Source organism: Candoia aspera, chromosome 2 (assembly GCF_035149785.1).
Source record: "Candoia aspera isolate rCanAsp1 chromosome 2, rCanAsp1.hap2, whole genome shotgun sequence".
NCBI classification, from domain to species: Eukaryota; Metazoa; Chordata; class Lepidosauria; order Squamata; family Boidae; genus Candoia; species Candoia aspera.
This window is the reverse complement of record NC_086154.1, coordinates 97,083,014-97,107,609: the sequence shown is the minus strand read 5'-3', so window position 1 is coordinate 97,107,609 and position 24,596 is coordinate 97,083,014. Positions and strand designations below refer to the sequence as shown.

The 24,596-nt window shown below is 43.2% G+C and overlaps 2 protein-coding genes across 2 annotated transcripts; one reads left to right on the top strand and one right to left on the bottom strand.

Annotated features, from left to right (window-relative positions):
• Positions 1-190: 190 nt before the first annotated feature.
• On the bottom strand, positions 191-10,088 carry STX10 (syntaxin 10). The gene is made up of 8 exons (XM_063292489.1): positions 9,958-10,088; positions 8,390-8,559; positions 8,010-8,104; positions 7,231-7,293; positions 6,440-6,535; positions 4,444-4,550; positions 3,559-3,653; positions 191-1,925 (listed from the first exon to the last, which is right to left on the bottom strand). The coding sequence occupies exons 1-8, from the start codon at positions 9,990-9,992 to the stop codon at positions 1,849-1,851; spliced, it is 738 nt and encodes a 245-aa protein (XP_063148559.1). The 5' UTR covers positions 9,993-10,088; the 3' UTR covers positions 191-1,848.
• Positions 10,089-14,112: 4,024 nt separating this feature from the next.
• Positions 14,113-15,835, top strand: IER2 (immediate early response 2). The gene has a single exon (XM_063292488.1). The coding sequence runs from the start codon at positions 14,261-14,263 to the stop codon at positions 14,984-14,986; it is 726 nt and encodes a 241-aa protein (XP_063148558.1). The 5' UTR covers positions 14,113-14,260; the 3' UTR covers positions 14,987-15,835.
• The last annotated feature ends 8,761 nt before the right edge of the window (positions 15,836-24,596 follow it).

Sequence of the window (24,596 nt, the reverse complement as noted above, 5' to 3'; positions counted from 1 at the left end):
AGACATTGGCTAAGATTCAACTGTGTTTTCTTCAACATTTTCTTACCACCTTTGTATCCAGCATCTGTAAACAAAGCTGAAGACAACGTGAAACTCTATCAGGCCTAGCCATACAATTTCCATATTCTTAGAGGTATAAGGATCCTACCCATTCCTTCCCACATCAATAAAGTAGTCTAAAACAGATGCCTTAAGTACAAGTATAAAATATTTATTTTTTTAAAAAGTTGCTTTAACATTGCTTTATAAAAGAGATTAGCAGAGGATCTGGATTTACTTGGCAGATCCCTGGGTAGTTTCAGCAGCTTAGCAAAGATCCCTAATTCACAAGGATTTAGAACAGCAGCAGCCAAAACTTTCCCCTCGCCCATATAATTCTAAAGCTTGAACTAACCAGGAGCATTTTCTTCACCCCACGAAAACCTGTAAGCATCTTTCTATTCTGGAAATCAAATTCCAAGGCTCAGCACTCTTTAATTCTGACTATGTCCAAGCTTTGATTAGTGAACCTCAGGTTTTTAGATAATAAAGTAGAGCTCCCAAGTCTGATGTCTGCCAATCTCTGCTCTATAATGTTACATAATATAAACGGAATGGCTGAGTGCCTGTGACAACTGAATTGTTCCATAGAGATACAAACTATAAACTATGAGTCACTTGGACTTCCCTGGAAATAGCCAGTATTTTATTTTCATGGCAGAATCCACTTAGCCAGTACTGAGATGATCTGTCCACCATGTTCTACCAAATGCTTGTGATGAGAAGAGAGCCTGAGCAGGTACATTGGCAAGCCAGGTTTTTTAGCCTAGCCCAGAAGCATCACCATCAGTTGCATCCTTGTGCACAATGTTGTAGCCTACATTTACATGTTGGCAATGTTCTTTGCTCCCAATTTCTAGAAAGGAGCCCATTGGGGGCTGGTGTTTGGTTTCATTAAGCATTTAAATAGACAGCTTTAAATCATCCTCAACTCTTAGTAATTTCACCAAACATTTCACCAACTCAACAAGCAGGAGATAGTGTTGCCCTATCTAAAGCTGCCACCCATTCTTTGTTGGTCCAACTCAACTGAAAATAGGTAACCGTTCTGTCAATTGTGCTTCATCAGATACGCTTACTGGAGAGAGATTTTACATGCATCAGAGAGTTGGTATGAAGGAACTGGATCTTCTAACAGGCATAAGACTAAGAAAAAGAAAATAAACACTAGTGCCTGTTTTTGCAAAGCTGGTGACATAACGAATGGGTGGTGCATGGTCTTCACGTTTAAGAAACAGAGGCATTCAAACCTAATTATTTCCCAAGTATGGTGAAAAAGAAAGTCCACAAATTCCCACTGTAAGGAACAGTAATGGTCTGTGACAATAGCCTTGAGTGACAGGAGGAAGAGCCACAGCCTAGACAATGGTCTGATAAATGAAATCTGAGCCCAAATCAGAAATGTAATTTGAGAAAGCATCTCAGGATTTCCCCTCCCTAGCTCTCTGGAAAGTAAGGGGGGAGGAGTGCTTTCAGACTTGCAAGATTCTGTTACTATAACCTTACAATAAAAACAATATTAGCATTCATTATTTTGGCTTCCTGGTCTGGACTACCTCGAAGGGTTGACAAGTACCAGCCTGCAGAATCCTTTGTCACAGACCTGTAGCCCTTCATAGTTAGGGCCAACAGTATGAATACAAGGGAAGGGAGCCCAGTTAGAAATCCAACATTCTTGTCATTGTCCTATTTCTTCACTATCCCTCACGCCATATAGGACACAAAGCCATGGTGTCTTCAGGCTTTCCACATGAAAGGAATGGGGTTGATGTATCTTTTCCATTTTCCCTATGTCCATCTGTCAGTTGATCACAGAGCAAAAAGAAGGATCAGCACCACCACACCAGTGATGACCAATAGGCAGATGATGCACCACTGACGTCTTTCTGATGGAGAAAGAACAAAGAGAGTGGTCTAAGTGCAGGAAGGCCAACCCAACTGGAAAATAATCCACCCCAAGGGGGAACACAGGGGAGTGATGTAGGGAAATAAGCACAAAAATGGGGAATGGGAGTAGTCTTAAAACTGATTTAAAACACACGGGAAGCTGCATTCATGTTGAACCTCAGAAACATACGCCAGTGGGTTACATATACAAATGTCTATGCACCATTCTTTGACCCTGATTCAGCACTAAACAGTCCCAGTTAAGGAGAGGAACTTAAGGCATTTAGCAATATTTCAGTGTGCTGGTCCATAGTTATTAGGCATGTATTAAGGAAACTACTATCCTGGCATTAAACTCCTCCAGAAATTATCCTGTTCAAAGGAATTTTGTTACTTGATTATTAACGTATGTGGGGGGAGGCAGGTGAACTAACTTGCAACTCAGGTGTCATAGGTGGTATATCATATGGTATAAAGCATGAGAAGGGGCAATGCTGGTCAGGCTTTGTTTGTAGAGGTAGAGGGATAAAAGCTCAAGGATGGTGTGTATATGCTACAGCATGCACTAATTGCCACTATTAATTTATACCTGACTTGTACAAAATAAAAATAAGTAAAAGCTAGCTATCATTGATCCAGGATTTGAACTGAGAATGAGAGAATGATCAGCATAACTGAAAATGCAATACTGGCCTAAGTGGAACAGTCATCAGTTTATGTGGTGTTATAAACCTGTTGCTGTTCTATTCCCTTATCTCATCCTCTTCCTGAATCCAAATAGTGATCCATGTTTCTTACAGCTGTTCCTTTGACAGAAGGCCTAAGGTGATAAAAATATTATCACAAAATGGATGCTCATCCTGGGTTATAATGACTGGCCCATTTGCTGGAGGGAGGGAGAGAAACAATCTGGTGATTATTGTGCTGGTAATCTTACGGAAACCGCCAGAAAAAGGACAGCTAATAAAATACTGAATGTGATTCTTTGGTAGTAGGCCTAAAAATAATCACTCTCATAATTCATAAATGAGACCTGACATTCCTATCTACCATCAGCCATGGAAGCTGACCATCATGCTGACCTTGGAACAGTCACATACTCTCTCAGCCCAACCTACTTCACAGAGTTGTTGGGAGGAAGAACACTCTGCAGCACTTGAGCTCCTGAATAAAACATAGGATATAAAGCCAGCCAGTCAGTCAGTCAATGTTTGCCAGAATACTTAAAGAGCAAGAGTTATTATGAATTTATGAAGGCCAGTATCTCTGTAAAGCTTTGATACTTATATCTGCTCAAACTTGACAGATACAAAGCAGGTCTAGGCAATCTACACTTCAGATATTTTGGACTGTAACTCTCCCATTTCTTGGTGTTCTTCATGCTGACTGGAATTAATGGGAGTTTATCCAAAACAACTGGAATGCAGCAGGTTGCCTATTTCTAGTAGGAAATGAAAACAATAGGAAAACTAGGAATTAAGTAATACCAGACAGGATAAGGACTCAACAGCTCATTGTCCAAACAGTTCTAGAATGGAAATGAAAGCCCAGTGAGTTGGAATGAGGTGGAAACTGTCTTTTATTCTATGCAAATGGACAGCTCAAGATGAACCATAAAGCCCTGCCTCTTACCACTAGCCATGTGGGAGATTCTGGCCATCTTTTTGAGCACCCCATCTACGCGGTTCTGACTGCTGTCCATCTCGTGAGCAAAGTCTTCTAGCATTCTAGAAAGTCAGCAAATGCATCATCATGTGGCAGTAGTTTCTAAGGCAGCGGCCCCGTATTTAAAGCTGGTGAACCTTGTTCCCCTCCCACTCCATCACAAAGCATGAAGGTAACAGCTAACAATAATTCCCTCTGTTGTTGCTGGGAATTTTCTCTTGACAGTATTTTTCCTATTAACAAAGTTTGGGATCTAATTGATGAAACTGTACCCAAAGAAACATATTCTATATTAAGGAGCTAGGGGCCCAAACCAACCAATTTGGTCTCCAGTATCATCCCTGATAACAAGAATAAGAGCCTTTTTTATAAAGGAAATTATCTTTAACTCCCTTATTGCCAGTATGAATATCAACCAAGGCTGATCTGCTCGCTCTTGTGTATGAGCTGAGATGGAGCAATTAAGCTGAAGAACACTGTAGCAGAATTTCTGCTGTTCACGCTGGTGAAAGCAGATGGTAAGAGAGAGGACAACAATTTTTGCCTTGGTCTTTGCTCACATAAGTATGGGAATTGCCAGGTTTGCATACCATTGGTCCTTCAGCCACTGCTGAACTCAAGAGTCCTTAATTTAAATATGGTTCTAGATTGGCAACCATTCTGGAACCTGATCTCTGATCCACTTAAGATGTATGTTCCCTGCATTCTTCTGTTGCCATCCATACTCACCAGGGCATAGGCTTTCTGCCCAATCTCTGAATGAATTGCTTCAATTGTTCCAGCACTGCTAGGAGGTATCATCTGAAAAAGGATTAAAGCAAATCCAATCCCACCTTTGCTACCTGGACTCACATAGTTTGTTCATCAAGTTCCTCTCCAACCTGCCCCGACATGTGCTTCAGCACAGAAATGCGGCCAGAAACTAGCTCCAACTGCTCATCCTGCTCCTCAATGATCAACTATCAGGGAGAAAAGAAGGCATCAGAGCACTTTTTCCAGAAAAAAATTACAGCAGCAGCATCCACAGGAAACAAGTGGGACCCATAGAAGTCTCAGATAACAGAGAGATCTCCTGTCAAAAATACAAAGCGTCTTAAGCATTTTTGCACCCTTTTAGGCAAAAGTGTTCATAAAGACAATTCAGGAAAAAATGGAAAGGAATTATGTGTACAATAGTACTTCACTCAACATTCTGAATCTTTGGAGTCCTTGGTGCTCTCCGAGCCTTGTTGTTTTCTTGCAGACGTTTCATTGCCAGGCTAGGCAACATCTTCAGTGCGAAGAGGGAGAGGGCCTTGCTCTCTGTTCATATAGAGTGGCTTGCCCTGCTTGTGTTGGTGGGGGTGTTGTTCTCTCCTTGGGAGTTCTTTGATTGGGCTGTTGTTTGCTGCTTGGTTGATTGACTGAGTTAATAGTTCCTTGATTAGGGTGTATTGTGCTGTTTGACGGTTCATCTGCTGTTAATCCTAGTGTTGATTTTTGCATATCTGGGTGTTGATTGCTGGCGAGGGAGTGTACTGGTTGTTTGGCTTTTCTATTGCCTCTTTTGAACGGTATGTAAATGTTGTTTACAAGGACTGTAACAGCCACTATGTAGGACAGACAGGCAGAAGACTAGCAGAGCGCATCCACGAACACCAGCTAGCAGTCAGAAGACATGATGAGAACTCCTTAATCTCACAACACATGGACAGACTCAACCATACTTTCAACTGGGAAACTCTGAGCATCCTAAACCAAGCCAAATCCAAAAATGCCAGAGAATTCCTGGAAGCCTGGCACTCAGATAAAGCAGCCATCAACAGACACATAGAGGTAAACAACAGTTACATAACGTTCAAAAGAGGCAATAGAAAAGCCAAACGACCAGTACACTCCCTCGCCAGCAATCAACACCCAGATATGCAAAAATCAACACTAGAATTAACAGCAGATGAACTGTCAAACAGCACAATACACCCTAATCAAGGAACTATTAACTCAGGCAATCAACCAAGCAGCAAACAACAGCCCAATCAAAGAACTCCCAAGGAGAGAACAACACCCCCACCAACACAAGCAGGGCAAGCCACTCTATATGAACAGAGAGCAAGGCCCTCTCCCTGTTCGCACTGAAGAAGTTGCCTAGTCTGGCAATGAAACATCTGCAAGAAAACAACAAGGCTCAGAGAGCACCAAGGACTCCACAGTTCAACCCTGAGCTACAATATTCGCTTTGAGTCTGAATCTTTCCCGTCACATTTCTTTTTCAAAGGGCTGTTGAAAAATCTTCGCATATACTGGCCTTTCTTAGTTCAATCACAAGACTGGGGCACCTGCTACTTGTTCAGTATGTTAAAACACCAGTTTAGAAGAAAAATAAAGCAAGCAAGCAGCCAATTCTGGTACTGAAAACTTTTTTTTTTTTTAGATTGATGGGGCAAATTTCAAAAATACAAACGTGCTTTTGTATCTCACTTTGTCTTTTATTGAGCTAACCATTACTCTTCCTGTTCTACTGATGTGGAACTGATATTCTGAACACACTCAAAGCCAGGGTTTCAACCCAGAACTCCAATTTAAAGAAGAGCCCCAAAAGATTTGTCATTACCTCCATTCACAAAACTTTGCTATTAGTTGTTTCACAAGAAAGGAAGAGAAAACCAATCTCAAGAGATACAGTCAAGCTGTGTTGCATGGATGTTGAAGGCCAACAAGCATTGCTTATGTTAGAGCTCATACCTCTGCAAGTCTATGCTATATTCTTATCCCTACAAGAATAAAGGTGGAGGACTCCTTTAGTCTCTGTAGAAATGGGGCTGATATGTGAAAACTACAAGCTTAATTGGGATGGTGTTCATCTTCTCACCTTCTGGTGCAACTGCTGCTCTTCCAAAATGTGTGAATCAGCTGCTGACACTTTCTCTGCACTCAAGAGCCCACAGCATTCCCTGCTATCCACCAGCTTATACAGAGGAAGAGGAAGAGGAAGAGAAAAAAGAAATATCTGAGCAAGTCAAGATTCCAACTGCTCCCCAGAAAAATTACAAGTGGCAATGGTGAACTGGAATAGAGTGGAAGAATTAACTAACTAGGCTCATGGTCTTTCTGTAGCTGTTTCAACGAAAGAACATTTCCTGAATTAAATGAGTTATTGGTAACAAAATCCTTGGCTCTTAGCAGTTATTTTGTTAATTTATTAGTTGCCTTTCAAGACTACTGCTTTGCTGGTCTCACAATATAAAACCTTCAATTTATAATTAATATAATATATTAACCATACATAGATTAGTGATTCCTTCTCAATTGTTATATATGTGGGGGGGATAGTTTGCTTCTGATTTTTTAATCTATTTTAGAAAAATTGTTTTCATAATGGCTTTGAAATATGGGAAACTAATGCAATAAATCAGACCTCTGATTATACAGTGTCATGCTTCTAGAGAAAAAAATGTACAAGCTATGTTGCAGGGAAAGAAGAAACAACCAGAGATTTGGCCAAGTAAAAAAGTACCTGGAGATCTGTTGGCTAGAATTTCCTTTGTGGCAAAGAAGTTGGGCAAGAAAAGAGTCTATCATAGCCACTGTCAAGTTGCGACTCCTCCTCCTCTAAGGAAATTCCAAGCAAAGTGCTAAAGGGGGTGGGCAGAAGATGCTTACCACTCTGTTGTTCCTCTCCACAAAGGACAGTGCTGCTGGGTCAGACATGTGATCCTGCATTTCCTACAGACAAGAAAATGAAGCAATAAACACCATGCCCAGTAAGAGTGTATCAGTCATAATAATGCTGTTTTTCCCTCCATAGGCCCCCAGATACATAGTTTCTCCTGGTAACCAGTGAATACAAACAGGAATGAATGGAATAAAAGAGATCCCATTATTGCAGGTCACCTGAATGTGCAGAAATAAAAGCCAAAGTGATACACTATAAACAAAATTTGTTCATGGGCATGTGTAAAGGGGAAGGGGGGTAAAGGGTGGCAAACAATGACATATGTGATGAGGCCATTGCACAAGTGACACACACTTGCATACTTACATCAGACATCATGACACAACTGATGCAAATCACATAACTGCATCATGTATGCAATGACATGATGCACACCATAATTTTGTAATTATCATGGCTTGTTATGGAAGTCGTTGCATTTACATTTGATCCTTACCAAACCTACAAATAAAAAAGCGTAAGGCCCCCAAGAGGTGAGATAACAGCCAGAATTTGTATAATTCAACCTCTTTGACAGAAAAGGAATTTCACAACATCTAACTCTTTTGCTCAGAACAAAGCAAAAACTGGAAATATTTCTAACACTTCACCTACATGCCGTATTTACGTCCAAAGTGGCTTCTCAATAGCAACAGTTAAGGATTTTTACCCGTCACATCCCCCATCCCCTGCTGCACAGTAGGGTGTATGCTTGATGAAGACTCACCTTGACTGACTCCCGCATCTCTGTGACAAAAGAACGTCGTGCTGCAACCTCGGACACCGCAATTGTAAATTTGTGTGGGTTTGATTCCACAATGCGTGATTCTGGGTTAAGTGCAAAGGACTTGGAGGCACTGAGTTTAAAAACTAGGTGGGGCTGGATTCCAACACCTGGGTCCTACTTTGATGTCCAGCCACCAAAAATTCAGCCTGTGACAGACCTTTCTTGCTTGTTCCCCTTCCAGTTTGAGGAAAGGGATTTATAGCAGCAATGCAGGAGCAAAATGCTGTCTTAGCAGCAGGCAGTGTTTGTAGAAAAGGATATAATAGCATTACTGAGAGAGGGATCCCAACCTAACTTCAACCTCAGCCTCAAAAGGATATAAATGGTTTCTTCCAAATCCTCCAAGTCCCACTCAATGCTGCGCAAGGTGTTGCGTAATTCATTTGTAGTCCAGTTAAGCTCCTCCTTGTTCACAACTTGGGTCTCCTGGAGCAGCTGGCCCCAGCGCTGGTAGAGACCCCATGCTGTATTCACCGCTTTCTGAACTTCTCTGCAGAGCCAAAGAGAAGGTGACTGTAAGAGATGGAGGACGCACAAGGCAGCTGTACCAGAACGTGCTGTTTCTTTGCCTCAAGTCTGCAATCCCCCAGCCTCCTAATGTGGCCTGCTGGGTGTGTGGCAATGCCTTGGTTTTTGCACTGCTGGTGACAAGTCTAGAAAATGCACTCCTGGTAGGAGGGTAAGATTGACAGCTCATATGCAGGCAAAATGCATCAGTAATGCCGTTCTCATCTGCCTGATTGCAAGTCACCCAAGGCAGATTTCTTTCCTTTGAGAGAACTGCTACACCTCTGAGGCAAGACAGGCATTTCAGCACATGAAAACTTCCTATAGCAGAGCAAGCAGAAGAGCTCTTCAGAGAAGCAGCAGAGCATGCCATAGCATCCACTTTATTTGGATCAACCGACACTTGTAAGGCAGGGCTCCTCAACCTTGGGAACTTTAAGATGTGTGGACTTCAACTCTGGCTGGCTGGGGAATTCTGGGAATTGAAGTCCAAGCGGCTTAGACTTGCCACGGTTGAGGAACCCTGTTGTAAGGGATCAAAGCAGTTGCACCAGAAAGTGCTGTTTCTTAGCCTGAAGGTCCATGAAACCAATTCTCCCCTATAAAAACATAACCATAACTGAAAAGATCCAGATTAATGACATAAATGGAGACATAGGCTGATTCGCAATCTAAACCTGAAGAGAAAGCAGAACTAAATGGCATTCCTGCATCCTGGCACTCCACAGCCAGTGTTAGCCTTTATCAGATCCCTAAGACTAAATGAATAGGGTATCAATAGGTGTATTTCGACCAAGTGCATTCAGGAGCTTCTGTTAATAAATTAAAATACAGATCTGTAAAGCATAACTAAACCCAAAGAGGTGCTACAGATCTGAAACAGCAAGGAGGAACAAAATAACGAGACCTCTGACGTATACAAAATAACTCTCCTTGTTGCCTATACTGTACGGTACGAAAATTCATACTCGACCGACGTTTGCCCCGACCGCGGCTCTGCATCGGAGAAACTGCTCGGACTTGGTCCACCAACATTTTTGTTGACTGCTACTTCCCGAACAGGAGCATTTCGGAACAGCACACGAGGGCCGCTACAGGAGAAAATTGGGTTCTTTTTCAAGCCCACAGCGAGGCAGCAGCTCCTTTGATCTGCGCGGAGGGCTCTTTCTAAGAAGTTCCGGCGGTTGTTTTAATACTTGAACGGGACTTCCCATCACAGGTGGGGAAATTTGCAAACTGGCTCCCCGCCTCGAGATTCTCGGGTTCCCCGATCTTTCCACACTCTCCACCCCGCGTGGTTTCAACGGCCTTTCCGTGGCTCTTTCCAAAGAGAAGAGGTTTTCCTTGTTTGAAAGGGTTCCCACCGGGGACTGTCACTCACCCTTTCACCACGAAGAACGGGTCCTCCAGAGACATTCTTGACCGTTCCAGCCACCTTCAGGAGAAGCCTAGCCGGCCAATAGAAACGTGCATGGGCGAAACCATAGATATATACATCTATGGAGAAAAATGTCCCCTCCTTCATCCCCTCACTGAACTGAAGCCGTCAAGGTGGCCATGTTTATTATGGGTCCCTCTTTCACCACGCTATAGCCGCCTCGGGCTTTTCTTTTCTTTTTAATACGGAAAGGGAACAAGCCCTTTCTAGGGAGGAGCCAAAATCGGGAAGAGAACTTTCTGAGGTTAGTAGGAGGGCTGAAGAAATGAGAAGTCTCTCCTGGAATTTCCTAGTTTCGGTGTATTCTTTTTGTTGTTGTTGTTGTTCTCTATTTTCCTTTCTTCCGTTCCCAAATTTCCTAAAGAAGGAAGACAAGGCTTGAATCTTCGTGGCTTTGCTTGCACACACGCGCCCTTCTTTGCTGGGTTCCGATTAATTCTTTTGCCGCCCCACGTTTGAAATCTTCACTGTTCAGGTTTTCCACCCCAACCGCAACGCTTCTCGGCTAACTTTTTTTAATTGCCCGGCAAAACGACGGGAATGGCTTCAGAGCGGACCGTGTGTTTCTAGTAATGTTTTATTACAGTTCGAGTGACTCTCTTTCCTATTTGTAATTCCGTGTTAGAGAAAAAAACAAGACCGTATCGTAATGCAGGGCAAAGGGGCGGAGAAGACACGCGTCTTCATATTTTAAAATTTTATTGCCGTTTAATACAGTCCTTCCCAAACCTGGGTAAATTTAGCCAGAATTGGGTAAAAGTGGTTTTTCTTTGGGTAATGGTTTCACGTGCCTTTACCCAATCATAACAAGAACATTTAAATTGATTTAGTGTTTTACCTACATTGGGTAAAAAGGAATTTCTGGTAGGTGGTTTTGGGTAATGAAGGAAAACGTTTGGGAAGCTCTGGTCTAATAGTTCGTGGGGCGAGTGCTCTTGTCTTGGGAGGGGCCCAGCAGGGAAAGGAAAATGATCTCTGGTCTGAGTCTGGAGATGACACAATAATGAGGGACAGGCAGATCCTTGCGAGGCGAGACAAGAAACCAATCTGGCTAAAACCAGAAATTACTAACTTCTTACACTGGTGCTGAGGGTCCAGTAAGCCCAATTCTGTTCAGTTGCCTAGCTGAGTTGTTGCAGGAACCATGAATCTGTATCTCAGATAAAATGGAAACAGTTTCGATTAACGTTTATATTTCCGAACATTGAAAATTTATAAACATTTTCTTACTCCTTTTCCCCCAGCAATTTTGGGAGAGCCCTGATCCCAAGATAACATAGCTGGGCAGCTGTTAAGACCGAGTTTACATGTCTGAAAACTGGAGTAGTCCATCTGACGACCATAATTTTGTACAGGGGCGTGTACGTCCACAATCACGTTTTAATTCAACAATTTTCCGCAGCTTCAAAGCTTGCCCCGGTATTATATCAACCGAATAAAGGATTTTATTTGACCTCTGATTCTGGATCAAGACAGAAATTTAGCGTGTGTGCAAACTGTAGCATATTCATTTCAGTGTAAGGTACTTCTTAGTATATCCGAGCCTCAGTGAAACAGGGAAGTAATATATTTAGATCGCGTGGGAGTTTTGTGATAAGGGTTTACTCAGCCACACCCAAGGCGAGGATAATCAAATTACAGTACTGGAAAGGCGGCAGGAATTAAGACTAGGAGAGAAAACATAGCTTTTATTTGCTTTAGAAAGTATGATGTCCGTACTTGGAATTTACGAAGAGAAAATAAAAAGTATGCGATGTGAGCTGTAAATAGATCCCTTAGTAGATTCCTTAGTGGCAGGATTCAATAGGAGATATGCCACCAAAGTGTGTTTTGTACTACCCCACGCTCCATTATACGTAGACAGATGTCTGACAAGGCAGACGGATCCCTTAGTGAAGGCCCGGAAACTCAATTGAGCCTTACATCGCGTTACCCATATATGGACACAGGAAGCGGGGCTCCTACAAACGTAAGCACTTTCGGTGCTTGGTGAACGTAACTTCGACTCCTCCCCTTCCCTTGTCGTCAGGCTCCAATAATACATGCGGTAACCACGGAGGCGGGGGGAGGGGTGATCTAAACAGGGGGCGGAGCCCAGCTCTGGGATTAAAATGGACAGGGAGCCGAGGGAGGGAGCGTGGCTTCCATCGTGCTAATCAGGGAGTTCGGTTGAAAAACAAGCAGTTTTCCCGACCAGTAAAAGAATTGCTGGGGAAATGTGCGTGAACATGGGCGGCTCAAGGATAAACAGTGCTTCTTACCCCTCCCCCCCAAAATGTGTAGTATAACAGGGCAATAAAACAGGCAGCCACAAATGCAGGTGAATGTGAGAGAATATAAGGATTCAAGCTGGGGCTCAAGCTCCACTGAAGGCTTTTCCCCTTGGGCTGCACTGCAAGCTTGGGAATGCTGGGCCATCTTGGCCAAAACTGCCAGATTAAGAAATGGTGCAAGGGAATTACTCCGAACTCAGGTTTGCATAGATGACAACAGGATTTCAAAACTTTGTTTGGGTGAAGGAGCAGTTGTAAGGAGAAACAACTGAAATCAACACACAACGAACTGAGAAGGAAGAAGGACTCTCCTTCCTTCAAGTGCTACTATTGAGGAAAGCATATGAGTCTGAAATCTTTGAATATCTTTCCTGTTCAGACATCTTTGTCATTGCTACAGCCTGGAGGCTTAACAGGCATTATGTGAAATACGAAGACTTCAAGTATCAACTTGCAACCACAGTGCAAAACTTCTGCGTTTGATTTAAATAAGTCTTAAATACCTCTGTAAATTAAATTAAAATTCAGTAAGTCAATCTTTTGTCTTTTGCTCTGTCCTAGAGATTCTGTTGTAGGTACCAGCATACATTACTTTAAAGGATATATCCAGAAAATTATTGTACTCCTAACTAACCACACTAGCTGTACTCATGCAACTTGTTTGGCTATAATTAGGGTTCAGAAAACACACACACCAGATGGAAACAATGAGTTAAAACTTTTCTGTATCATTCCTGCCATCTACTGATCATTTGGATTTCTGCAGGCCAGAACTGGTAGCCTTACTAAATAAAATGTTTTAAGTTTATAGCTTAGTATGTTGCCATGCTAGTGATGACTTGCTTGCATAAATAGCTTGTGAATAGTTACAAGTTTTATGTCACCCTTATTTCAAGTGGGTTGGAACCAGGTCTGACTTAATCAGTAAGAACATCCATTCACAAATCTTCCTAATCCATGTTTCATTGAAAGTACCATCATTGCATTTTCACGACACACTAAGTCAAAATCAAATAATACAACATGGATTGCCTTTTATGCCAAAATAACTTGGCTGTGCTTGGGCTCCATTTAGATGAACAGTATTATTTGCTGTTCTGCCTCAGCCACTAAAGTTGCTCCTTGTCAGTTGCCAATCACTGAATCTAATACAAAGACACGTGTGTGTGCAGAAGCCTTTCCCTTAAACGTGCATGGAAGCGAATCCTGTTGATTTCAGTTAGACTATTTCCCAGGGATAGGGAGCTCGTGGCCTTCAGGCAGTGAACTACAACTCCCCAAATTCTTCATGTGGCTTATGATGTCTGAGGTTGGTAAGAGTTCAACAACCTCCGTAGTTTAGAGTAAATCTTGCACGCAATCAGATCTCCTTCAGGTTTACCTCGTAAAATGTACTCCCATCCTAAGAAAATGAAGGGCTTTACTCTAAAATCAATTAGCTAAGGAATCTGCAGCTAGCCACTGCCTGTGTCCTCCGCTTACACATCCTAGCACTCACTGGAATTTCCCAGGTGCTCATTTTCTCTGAACCGTGGTAGCCACTTCAGTGAAAAGCCCAATTTCCAGTTCTTTTGTTAGCCGGAGAAACCGCCGTCCGCCAGTTCAGTCTCCTTTGGCGACACCATCCTTTGCTCTTTTCTCCTCCCTCCCTGACATTTCCGCCTACCCTTCCCCCTTTCGGGAAGGGCGGCCAGTGGCGCGCAGCACAAGGCCGGATGCGGCTCGCAGAGTGGGCGGAGGCGAGGCGGGCCGGGCGCTGAGATCACCGGGAGTATAAAAACCAGTGCGCTGGGCGCGGCCCCGCTTAGTCGGAGCGGACGTTTCCAAGGCGGGCTGTAGGGGAGGGGAGTCACTTTTCGACGAAAAAGCCAGAGGTGCGCCACTTTCGCCTTTTGGGGGGAAAGTGCAGGCGTTTCTGTTCTATCTAGTACAGCTTCAAAGGGTCCGAACCGAGACTCGGAGCGCTCGCCAACATGGAGGTGCAGAAGGAAGCGCAGCGTATTATGACGATGTCGGTGTGGAAGATGTACCATTCGCGCATGCAGCGCGGCGGCCTCCGACTACACCGCAGCCTGCAGCTCTCCCTCGTGATGAGGAACGCCCGCGACCTCTACCTCTCCGCCAAGCTGGAGGAAGAGGAGGAGATGGGCGGAGGAACTGTGGAAAATTTTACCGGGCGGCAGCCGCCACTAGAACTGCAAGTAACGGCGCCTAGCTCTCAGCATCTGGAGGGTCCTCCGGCAATCCTCTTCCCCCAAGCCCAGCAGGAGGTGCCTCCACCCACGCCGCAGCCCTGCGGCAGTCAGGATCCGGAACCTATGGAAACCCAGGAGGAGCCCAGCAGCAGCTTGCCCGCGCATTCCTTGCCCCAGACGGCGTGGAGCCGGGGCGCCTCGGGGCCTCTGCCGGTCGGCGGGAAGCCGAGCCGCAAGCGTCGCAGCAGCAGCCTGGGCAAGATTGGCGCCGCCGAAGCCGGCCTGGTGCCTAGCAAGAAGGCGAAGCTGGCGGAGGAGGAGGGCGAGCGGCAGCCCCAGCGGCAAGAAGGGCCTTTCCCGAGCTTGGCCCGAATCCTGCAGGACCGGTTCTCCGGCTTGATCCTCCAGCCTCCGCCAGCCAAAGGCGCCGAGGAGCCCAAAGCGAGCTGCAGGCAAGGCGACGGCGTGCTGAGCATAATGGTGAGGGCCGTGGTAGCCTTCTAAAGCGCCCCCGCCAGGGACTCGTAGCTGGAAACTTCTCCCTGCGGAGAAGCGGAGCCGCGGAAGCCCCTCTCTGGGCAGAGGAGCTCAGTACCGCCTCTCTCCTCGGTGGCGGGACCTTGGCGGTTAGGACGGCGGGAGGCTGGTGGTGGCGTGGGGAGCCCGAGCGAGGCCTTCCCCCTCTCCTCCCCCGCGGGTTTAGGCGAGAGACGCTCTGGTGACTCGGGAAGAAGGCGAGACAAAAGGCCGAGCGACAGCTGGCCGAGGAGGGCGCTCCCTCGAACTGGGACGCGGTGGCTGCGCGCGGAAAGAGGAACTGGTCACGCCAGCGCGAACGTCGCTGTTCCTGGAAGACCGTCTGATGACTCGGGGGAGAATGAAGTCGCCTCCATGAAAAGAGGAGAGACTTGCAAACCGGTCGGGCCTTTCAAATCCTGATCTGGGTGGAAAGCAACCACTACTGGCTGCGTGCACTTTTATTTTTTGGTGCTAATCAAGAATAACAATGCGTTTATCCTGCTTTTCGTTAGCTAAAGTTGTTGCCAGTTCTCGGTTGAGGATTCCCCCTCCTTTCTTTCTGAAAGAGGCTTTCTTAGGTAGCCGGGGCTGTTCCACTGAAGGGTTAAACAGAGTCCTGCTGAGAGCTTTTGAAGAAAAGCAGCTTTTGTCAGCTCCACTCCTTAGATATTGGGGGGGGGGGGGGAATACCCAGCATTCTTTTCCTCAGGGTCATCCCTTTTTTTCTTACCTAGTAATTACGGATGATCGAGTGGCCTGTTTCTTTGTGCCAGAAAAGCTCTCTAAACCTGATTAGTCTTGCCAATGCATACATGGCGGGAGCAGGAAGGAGGAGGGAAAAAACGGACCAGTCATACTAGTATGACACATCTCTCATATGATGAGCATTTGCATTAAGCTGGGTCCAGGAGTGCAGGGGATTTCCTGTTCATGTTGCCTTAGCTCTGTGTGTGTGTGTGTGGTGGCTGTTTTTTTTTTAGGTGTGGGTGGAGCTCGTGATCGGGGGAGGAAGATGAGTGGCATTCTTTGTGAGGTGTCATCTCAGAAACTTGCTAGTGGTTTTCCTAGCTGACTGACACTGTTGATTTGTTGGACAGTGATGAGGAATAATGTTGTGATATTCATAAAACACGTTTTTCCCATTATAAGCTTGGATTGTTTTATACCTAAATAGGAGCAGTGAAACCTGTACTGTACTCTCATCCTTTATATTAAAGTGTTTTGTAAGGTCTTTTTTCTAAAAAAAAAAAAAAAAAAAAAATTAAAAAAATGATTCTGTGGAATTCCATACCACTTTTTTTGTTGTTCAAGAACTGCTGCTTTGTTTGCACAAATGTTTGAAGCAGTTCCTTTTGTACTGGAGTCAGTGTGTTATGAGGAATGTGTGTGCAATCTAGCTATGTAGTTAGGAACAAATGTTAGAATGTGTTCCTGAAATGCTAGTTTTTTTTAAAACTAGCAGTAGATTGTTCACTGTTATGGTACTTTGTTATGTTACTTGTATGTATCTTCTTTTGCCTTGAAGAGGACAAAAACAGACTTCTGTTTCTTACCCTCATGGTATTAATATTTTGATTGGTAAAATAAAGATTATGATTTTTTGAAAAAAAAATCCTGTAGTGTTTAATTTTGCTAAAAACAAAGAAGACAGTCATACAGGGTTATAATAGAGCAGATGTGGGAGGGAAAAATTAATCAATTTGTGAGCTCTATCACCAAATATACAAGATCTCTTACTTTATATTTTAATGTTATTTTTAATAACTTAATAAAAATATGTGATTCAAATTGGAACTGCAAATTAGTGCAGGTCTGCACTAATGGAACTGCAAATCCAAAGCAAAACATTTTAATCTCTCAAAAGCACATGTAAAGGAACATTTCAGACTCATATACGTGAGTTAATTAGTTCAATGCCTAAATTGAATTAGCATATGGAATCTATGTTTTAAAAAGGTCAGTTTAGAAATCTCTGAATCAATGCATCCAATTACATTTGTTTCCAAGAAGGGAAATTCCTGCACAGACCCATCTCCTCACCTCAGGTAGCTCAACATGCATAACAATACCTGGTTTCAGGATGAGTGTGAGTGCATGGGAAGTTTATATTTGGAGCTCCAGGAACTGAAGCTTGTAAACTTGTTTATGATGAACAAAAATAACCTTCCCATAAATATGGGCCAGTAGCCAGCTGGACAGAGTTGGCAGGCAAGACCTTGGATGAGCTTTTGAAAATATTTGCAGTTGCAGTATCTTGAAGTAATCTCCAAAGCAGCATCTGCAGTACCTGGATCATGTATCTGAACCCTTTCTAAAAGGATTCACTGGTACAACACAGGTTGCCAGATTGGCTCCCATGGGGCTTGAGCACACTACTAACAACCAAGAAAAACTTTTCATTCAATGGGAACCTTTAAACAACACGACTTGCATGCTCTAGCCAGGTAAGCATTGGCTTCTTTATTAGCAAGGTGCTGATAGTCCCATAGTTCAGTGACAAGACCTGCAACACGTAATAATTAATGACCATTTAGATACAGTGAATTTAGCTGGGTTTAATACTAAGTAGCCTAATACAAGCAAGTTTCATGCTATACATGCATGCTTTGGGACAAAATTGAGTGTTTAGCTTTGGTATTTAATAAATGCTATGTAAATTCCCCTTGATATTTTAAAGCATTTTCCTCAGGACTCCCTGGTTTGAGAGGGTATTCCATGAAATAGCTGAGCAAGCAGGTGAGGTGAGATCAATGATGGGGCCCCAGGGGCTAAAGGAACTGCTGTGATTCAGTGCTCAGGAATTTACTCCCTGTAATTTGAGCCGCTTCCAATTGAGAGACCATAACCTGGTAATTTTCCTCCATAACAATCTGGTGATTGTCCCTATCCTATAGAATTAATTCCTCAGGTGGCCTCAGGTGCTTGAGGTTTCTGAAATGCAAATGAGTGACACAAGGTAGTGTAGCTCCTTTGTTTGCTTGTTCTGTGAATTAAGAGATTTCCAGAGGCTGGGCAGAAGAATTTCAAGTCAAATTCTTATGGACGCTTAAACGCCATCACTTCTGCTTCAGAAGACATGATGGCCAAATGCCTCCCACTGTACACAATTCCTACTATATAGAAAACTATGACTGGGATCAAACATTCCACTAAACCAGATTAGATAAGGCATAATTAGCTGGGATCACAGAAGGGTCTAAGAAAATTACGGCTTAGTACCTCTTCTATAGGCTAGTAAGAGCTAGATTTCAAGTTAAGACCAACTGTAGATCTTCCTGCAAAAGCTGCCCTGCCTATTGGTGAGTCAGTCCAAAAGTCTCTGTCACATCTTGGCTGCTTTAACTGTGGGTATAAAAACACAAGTGGTTTGGCACTAATAAGGTAATGGACTATGACCTACTTTTGTAAGACTGCTAAGCATTGCATGCATATATAACAGCAAGCTGCAAACCTGTGGCCTTCCAGATGTTGAAACTGCAGCTCTTGGCATCCCTTAGCACTGGTCATGCTACCTGAGATTCCTGGATGTTGCAATAACAAAATTTGCTCACCTTTGCTTATTTAGTTTGAAGCATACAGATAGTCCTTGCTTAACAACCACAATTGGGACTAGAATTGAGGTTGCTAAGGGAAGCGGTCATTAAGCAAATCTGACCTGATTTTATGACCTTTTTGCGGTGGTTGTTAAGTGAATCATGCAGTTCCCCATTGATTTTGCTTACCAGAAGCTGGCCGGGATGGTTGAAAATGGCGATCATGCGACCACAGGATGCTGTGATGGTCATAAATGCAAACCAGTTGCCAAGCACCCAAACTGTAATACGGTGACCACGGGGATGCTGCAACAGTCATAAGTGTGAGGACCAGTCATAAGTTGGTTTTTCCAGCGCTGTCATAAGTCTGAATCATCACTAAACTAATGGTTGTTAAGCAAGGACTACCTGAACCTAGGTTTACACAGTTTTTGCTCGCTCGCTCGCTCGCTCGCTCGCTAGTACATTTGGGGTGTTGAACACAACCTAAGAAATCTGGCTAGAATTAGAAACCATGACCACACGTACATAGACCTCCATTACTTGTATTGGTTTTAGTCAGAGGTGCTTGTAGAAGCCTCATAGTCTCCCATATTCACTGTTGCTCTGAATTATCAGGGGAATACATTTAAGTATGGGACAAGTTAAGACAGGAAAACTTCTTAAGCAGCTTTCCTCAGCCCGACACCTTCTGGTTGTGCTGGACTACAGTTCCTATTAAACTTTAATAGCTTAGAAATCTAACACAGCTGGAAGGCACCTTGAAGAATATTGTCCTATAATTAAGGAGGAATTTGAACTCAAGCAAGTCTTTCCCTTAAACAACACAAGGTAGGTAGGTAGTGCAGAAAGAACTGAGAAGCAAAGCACAGCATCTGGTTTTAAGACTACCATTTACTGCTATTTCGTAGACTCAGGTGTAGCAAAATGCTAAAAATGATCCTTTTTATGATTTTGTGACAGATCCTTCATAGTTCTGTATTTCTCAAATGCAATTGCTAAGTATTCATGATGAGATGCTGATCTGCTGAAATACAATCCTGAGTGCCATTCAATAACCTGCTTGACTGCATGAATGTGCAGAAATACTTGGCCATAAGTCTCAAACCTAAAATCTAATTTCATTCATACGTACATATGGACCAATGAAAGAATGCTGCCTATTTTGTGCATCTGGTTCCTTGGCCTTTCTATGCCAAGGGTAGAATTCCCATGATGCTACCTGTCACACTAGTCTTTTCAGCACTGGTTGTGACAGAATAATGCCAGGTCCAGGACCCATTGGTAACAACTTCAAGGAGTAAGGGAGAAAAGGTGCACAAGCATCTTTCTCAAGGTCAAGATCAAGCATGCTTTCTGACATGTACGGTCTTTGTTGTGCCAGACTATATTTAAAAAGCTGCAAGCTTTCCCATTTTGGCTGTAGATAATAGAGTTTTCAATGCTTGTCTTCCAATACTGCCTTGGATTTTCTTTTCTGGTAAAGAGGATTTTCTAAATGAATGAAATATGTACCCTTTTCATCTTTATATATTATATTTTTAGAATGGCTGAAGCATTTCTTTTAATGTATGATTTTAATTATGTTTTGCAAATTATAAGGAGCATCCACTGGAGTCTCCAAGGTCCCTAAATAGATGTGCATCTTAACATTTTTTTATATTTACGGGTCCCAGGAGTATGAGGAAAGACCTCTCCCTGCCTTGTACTCTTGAAGAGTAACTGCCAGCCAGAGTAGATACTTCTGGATCATGGTCTTTCTCAGCAGAAAGTTGCTCCTTCCAAGCTCAATGACCAAAATATCCTGTGCCCCAGCAGTGGGCCCCTTTGCCCATGTCACTGTCATTGTCCGTCATGTAATCTGAGTAGAACATCTGCCCAGTCTTGCTTTTGTTAGAACGCAAAGCAACGGGAGATTAAAAAATTACACATTTCCCTCCTTTTCCCAGAATGCAATATAATTTAAGTTTGTATTTAAGACTAGTATGAATGTGAGCATTTTTGCCCTCGTAGCTCCTTTATGTTTGTAGGAAATCCCAACAGCCTGGATAATTCTGCATTACACCTAGGGGCCCTGTCATGCCATTGCCTGTGCAAGACACTCCCTCTGTGAATAGACAGAGGGGTCTTTGATAATGCCCCAAGCACATCTCCAGCAGAACAAAGGCAGCATAACTAATGGCTCCCACTCACACAGTATGACTCTCTGCCAGGAATCTGAATTCCCTCCACCCGCTAAAGGCAGAGGCTGAAGAACAGGAACCCCCCTCAATCACTCACACACACACACACAGAGTCTCTCTTTCTCTCACACACACACACTTAAGCGGAGATATGGGGTTGCACAGTGAGGAAGGTTTAGCGTGCTAAATGCAGTCAGGGTGGTTTCCTGTGCACCAGCTACTACTGGAGACAGGATACTGGAGCGGATGGCTTGTTCTGCCTTGCCATAAGGCAGGCTGCATCCGGCACCTGCTGAAGTTCCTATGTTCTCACAGGAGTGTTAAAAGGAGGCAGCACCATAAACACTATTACACCTTCTATTGGATGAGATTTGGATTCTGGTAACCACACTCCTCTTGGACCAGGTAATTCTGATAGAAAATTGTACTTAAACTGGTGTGGAATGTTACGTTTTCTCTTTTTTCTGGTTTTACAGAATTTCCCCTGGTCTTGTTTAAATAGTGGTGAGAGCAGGAATGCCCAGTATCTATCTCTAGTTTCAGAGTGTATATGTAACTCACAAAGAAAACTACTACTGTGTCAAAATAGAAGGAAAGAAACAGTTTGCAGCAATTCTCAGTCAGGCATAAAAGAAAGACTTTCGTATGCATTAACTGGACATACAAACTGTGCCATGTGCATCTCTGCACACATACATTGTTGGTTCATATTAGTACCAGCTGTTTCAAAATTCTTGGGTTACTTTAATGCATGTAAAGAAAGAGGTGTGTTCTGGTTACAAAGCTGGCAAATGAACCCAATTTCCAGACTCCTAGCACTTACTAGTCCACCCACACTTTGGCTGGAGGCTGAAATCCTTAATTAATTTCTTTCTTTCCATCCATCTTAACCAATAGATCTCAGCCTAAATAAATTGTGCCTGTAGGTTTTTCCCCTCATCTTTAGAATTCTTTCTTCTGAGTATCCCCTCTTTATCCCTCTATCCTTGCTTCTCATGATAATGCGCCAGTGTAGTTGGGAAGTTGCATAAAAGGCACCTCGCTTATTGGAATTGCTTCAGAATGGTTTTCTTCTAGCCAGCTTCCCTTAAGCAGAACAGGTACACCTTTACCATTCTGCTTGTGCACTGCCCCATTGTTGGAGAAGACAGGGATCCTACAATTACAACACTCCTTAGCATGTGGAATTTCTATAGAATATGATCGTGGGCAGGGAGCAGCCAGACAGCCTCATTAAATTGCTCCAACCAGGGCAATTATGGGCCCCACCTCAAAATAATTAGTACCCATGGGAAACTGCTTGGTAGACAGGCTGCATAAGCTAACAGCTAGAGCAGGTTATGCTAGAAGCTAGAATTCCTGACGTCATGTTCCCACCCTCCTCCCAAAAAGAAAGCAACAAAAACTAGTTGGTGAGAATTGGGAAGGAGACTGTTTTAAATGATACCTGTCCTCTGTGAGCGTTAGTTCAGCTTTTAATAACTGGTAGACATGCAGAGCTAAACTTACTATGTAACTCCAGTTTTGTAAAGCTGAAGAACAGCAGCAAAACAAAAGCAAAAGCAATACCTCTTCAATATTGCCACATGCTACTCTGCATGACTGATGAACGTTTATGCATCCAACAAAATTATTAAGTCATGAAGCAGCTAGCAGAATGAGGCAAAGTTCATATACTCCTGCATGTTTCTTACTTCCTTATACAATAATTCCAGAGGCTGTAATTTATGCAGTGGGTATTTATACTTGCTGCAACCAACTGAAGTGTTTATAACAACTTAAGCCAACTTTAAGCAAAGTAGAAAATGCTTTTTTTTTTAATCACAGGGTAGAAGTGGTTGATATTCTTCACCCAAAGCTTGTTTACAAGTCTTCCATATTTGATTTGGAACCAGACTCTTTTGGAACTGATTCCAAATCAATGAGAGAACCAGCCCCTGTCTGGGAAGTAAACTTTTGGGAACAGACAGCATTTGTGTCATTACTTAGCCTTATTTCAAATTTTTAAAACAGGAATTCCAGTTTTTCTTCCTGGATCTTCTTTTCAGAAGACAGATGAGATCAATAGGATTTTTCTTTGTCTACATCTTATATTTTTAACAGATACTGGCATGGCATTCTAGCCTTGGACCTCTTGTCATTCTGGGATAAAGCATTATAAGCATGCTGAGATGTTGGGGTGGGGAGGGTTGAAAAATAATATCCTCCTCTTTTTAAGATAGTCCAATCTTGGTCTAATAGTATCTCAGGAGCCTTTTTGTCAGAATGTGATGCCTGCTGACACCATCAGACTTAGAGTTACATGGGAAAAAGTTATGCACTAAAATTATATGAGGTAAAAGGCTTCTTAATTCCCTCTTGCCTAGATATTATTCCTGATTCCATGGGAACTCACTGATTTCTCTAGAGGCATGGTGTGTAAGAATGGTATAAAGTGCTTTGATTAGACTGGGCTTTCTTTTCCGCCTTAGGTGATACTCCTGCTGCCTCAAGACTACTGAGACCATTTATCCTCCTACAGCTTCATCTTTTGTTCCTCCCCCTGTCTGGCTGCACATGGGTGAAGCCTTAGGGAGGAGCCTGGGAACTCTCTGGTACTCCTTATTCAGCAGGATGGCCTTTGCAAATCTGCCTGTGACATGCTGTTGGTCAGGGTGAAATAACCATAGGATGGCTGGCAAGCCCGAATCTTTGATAACTAGTGAGGAAATTTGAGTAAGATCTGCAAAGGCAGTGCAGGTTTCGTAGAAAAGTATCTTGATCAAAATCACTGATATATACAGTAAATACAGTCATCGATACTTGGGTTTTCCCTGTCTGGTCTCCCCTCAGAGCATACCTAGTGTTCACCTCCTTACAAACTTTGTCCCATTCTACAAGCTTTACCGAATTTGGCTTGCCGTGAACAGCCAAGCAATATTTTTCCTTCTTCCATCACTGTCCTTAAGCTGCTCACTTCTTGGAAAACAGCAGCATCTGCAAAGCTCTGTCACACACCTAGTCACCAGAAGTTTTTCCTAACCAAAGACCACACAAAAATAGTTTATCTTTCCCAAGTACATGGAATATAAAGCCCATATCATTCTTGCTTCTCAAAATAATATAAATTAAAGTTACTTATATAGAAACTATATACCTATTTGTATATCTACTACTAATTGTGTAGCACATTTCTGGGTTTATTTGGAAGACCAACACTTTCTTTTAATCAAGAGAAGCTTGTGGGCAACATACTGCAAGGGGTTATTGAAAGCCCCTGCAGTTCAAAGCAAGAGATAAAAAGTTGGGGTAGCAAAATGTAACTTGAGGATCACTAGGATCAAGGAGTGGGACTGTGGCCTCAACCCCATTCCTTCTCCAAGTGGATCTTTAGCATAAGTAGCTGCTCACCAAACATACTGTACCAGTATTCCTGAAGCAAAGCATATATAATTCAAACATCTGGAATTTATGTGAAGCTGACATATGTATATGGAGAAGTCTGTTGTGCTGAATGTGAGATTATGCATATATAAAAGTGGGGGTGTGCAGTGTTTCAGATTTGATTTCAGAAGGATGCTTCAGAACATGTGGGATACAAATGTAGTACTGCCTGCCACTATTTAAAGCAGCTGCCTCTTTTCTGATCCTGGGATGCTTTCAAGAAATGCAGGCAGGTACCATATTTACATTCCTGCTTGCTCCAAACTCCCTTTGTGGAACTGACCTCAAAAGTGCTGAGACAGCCCTAATAATCAGTGTGTCTGTACATGCAAATCAGTAAAGTTGAAAATTCTCATTCTGTCAGCTACAGGTAACACAAAAGGTAATGATGACCTTTACAGGGCAGGAGATGCCACCCTTCCTTCACAAAACAAAAGCTGCTTGTTCCTGGATCTC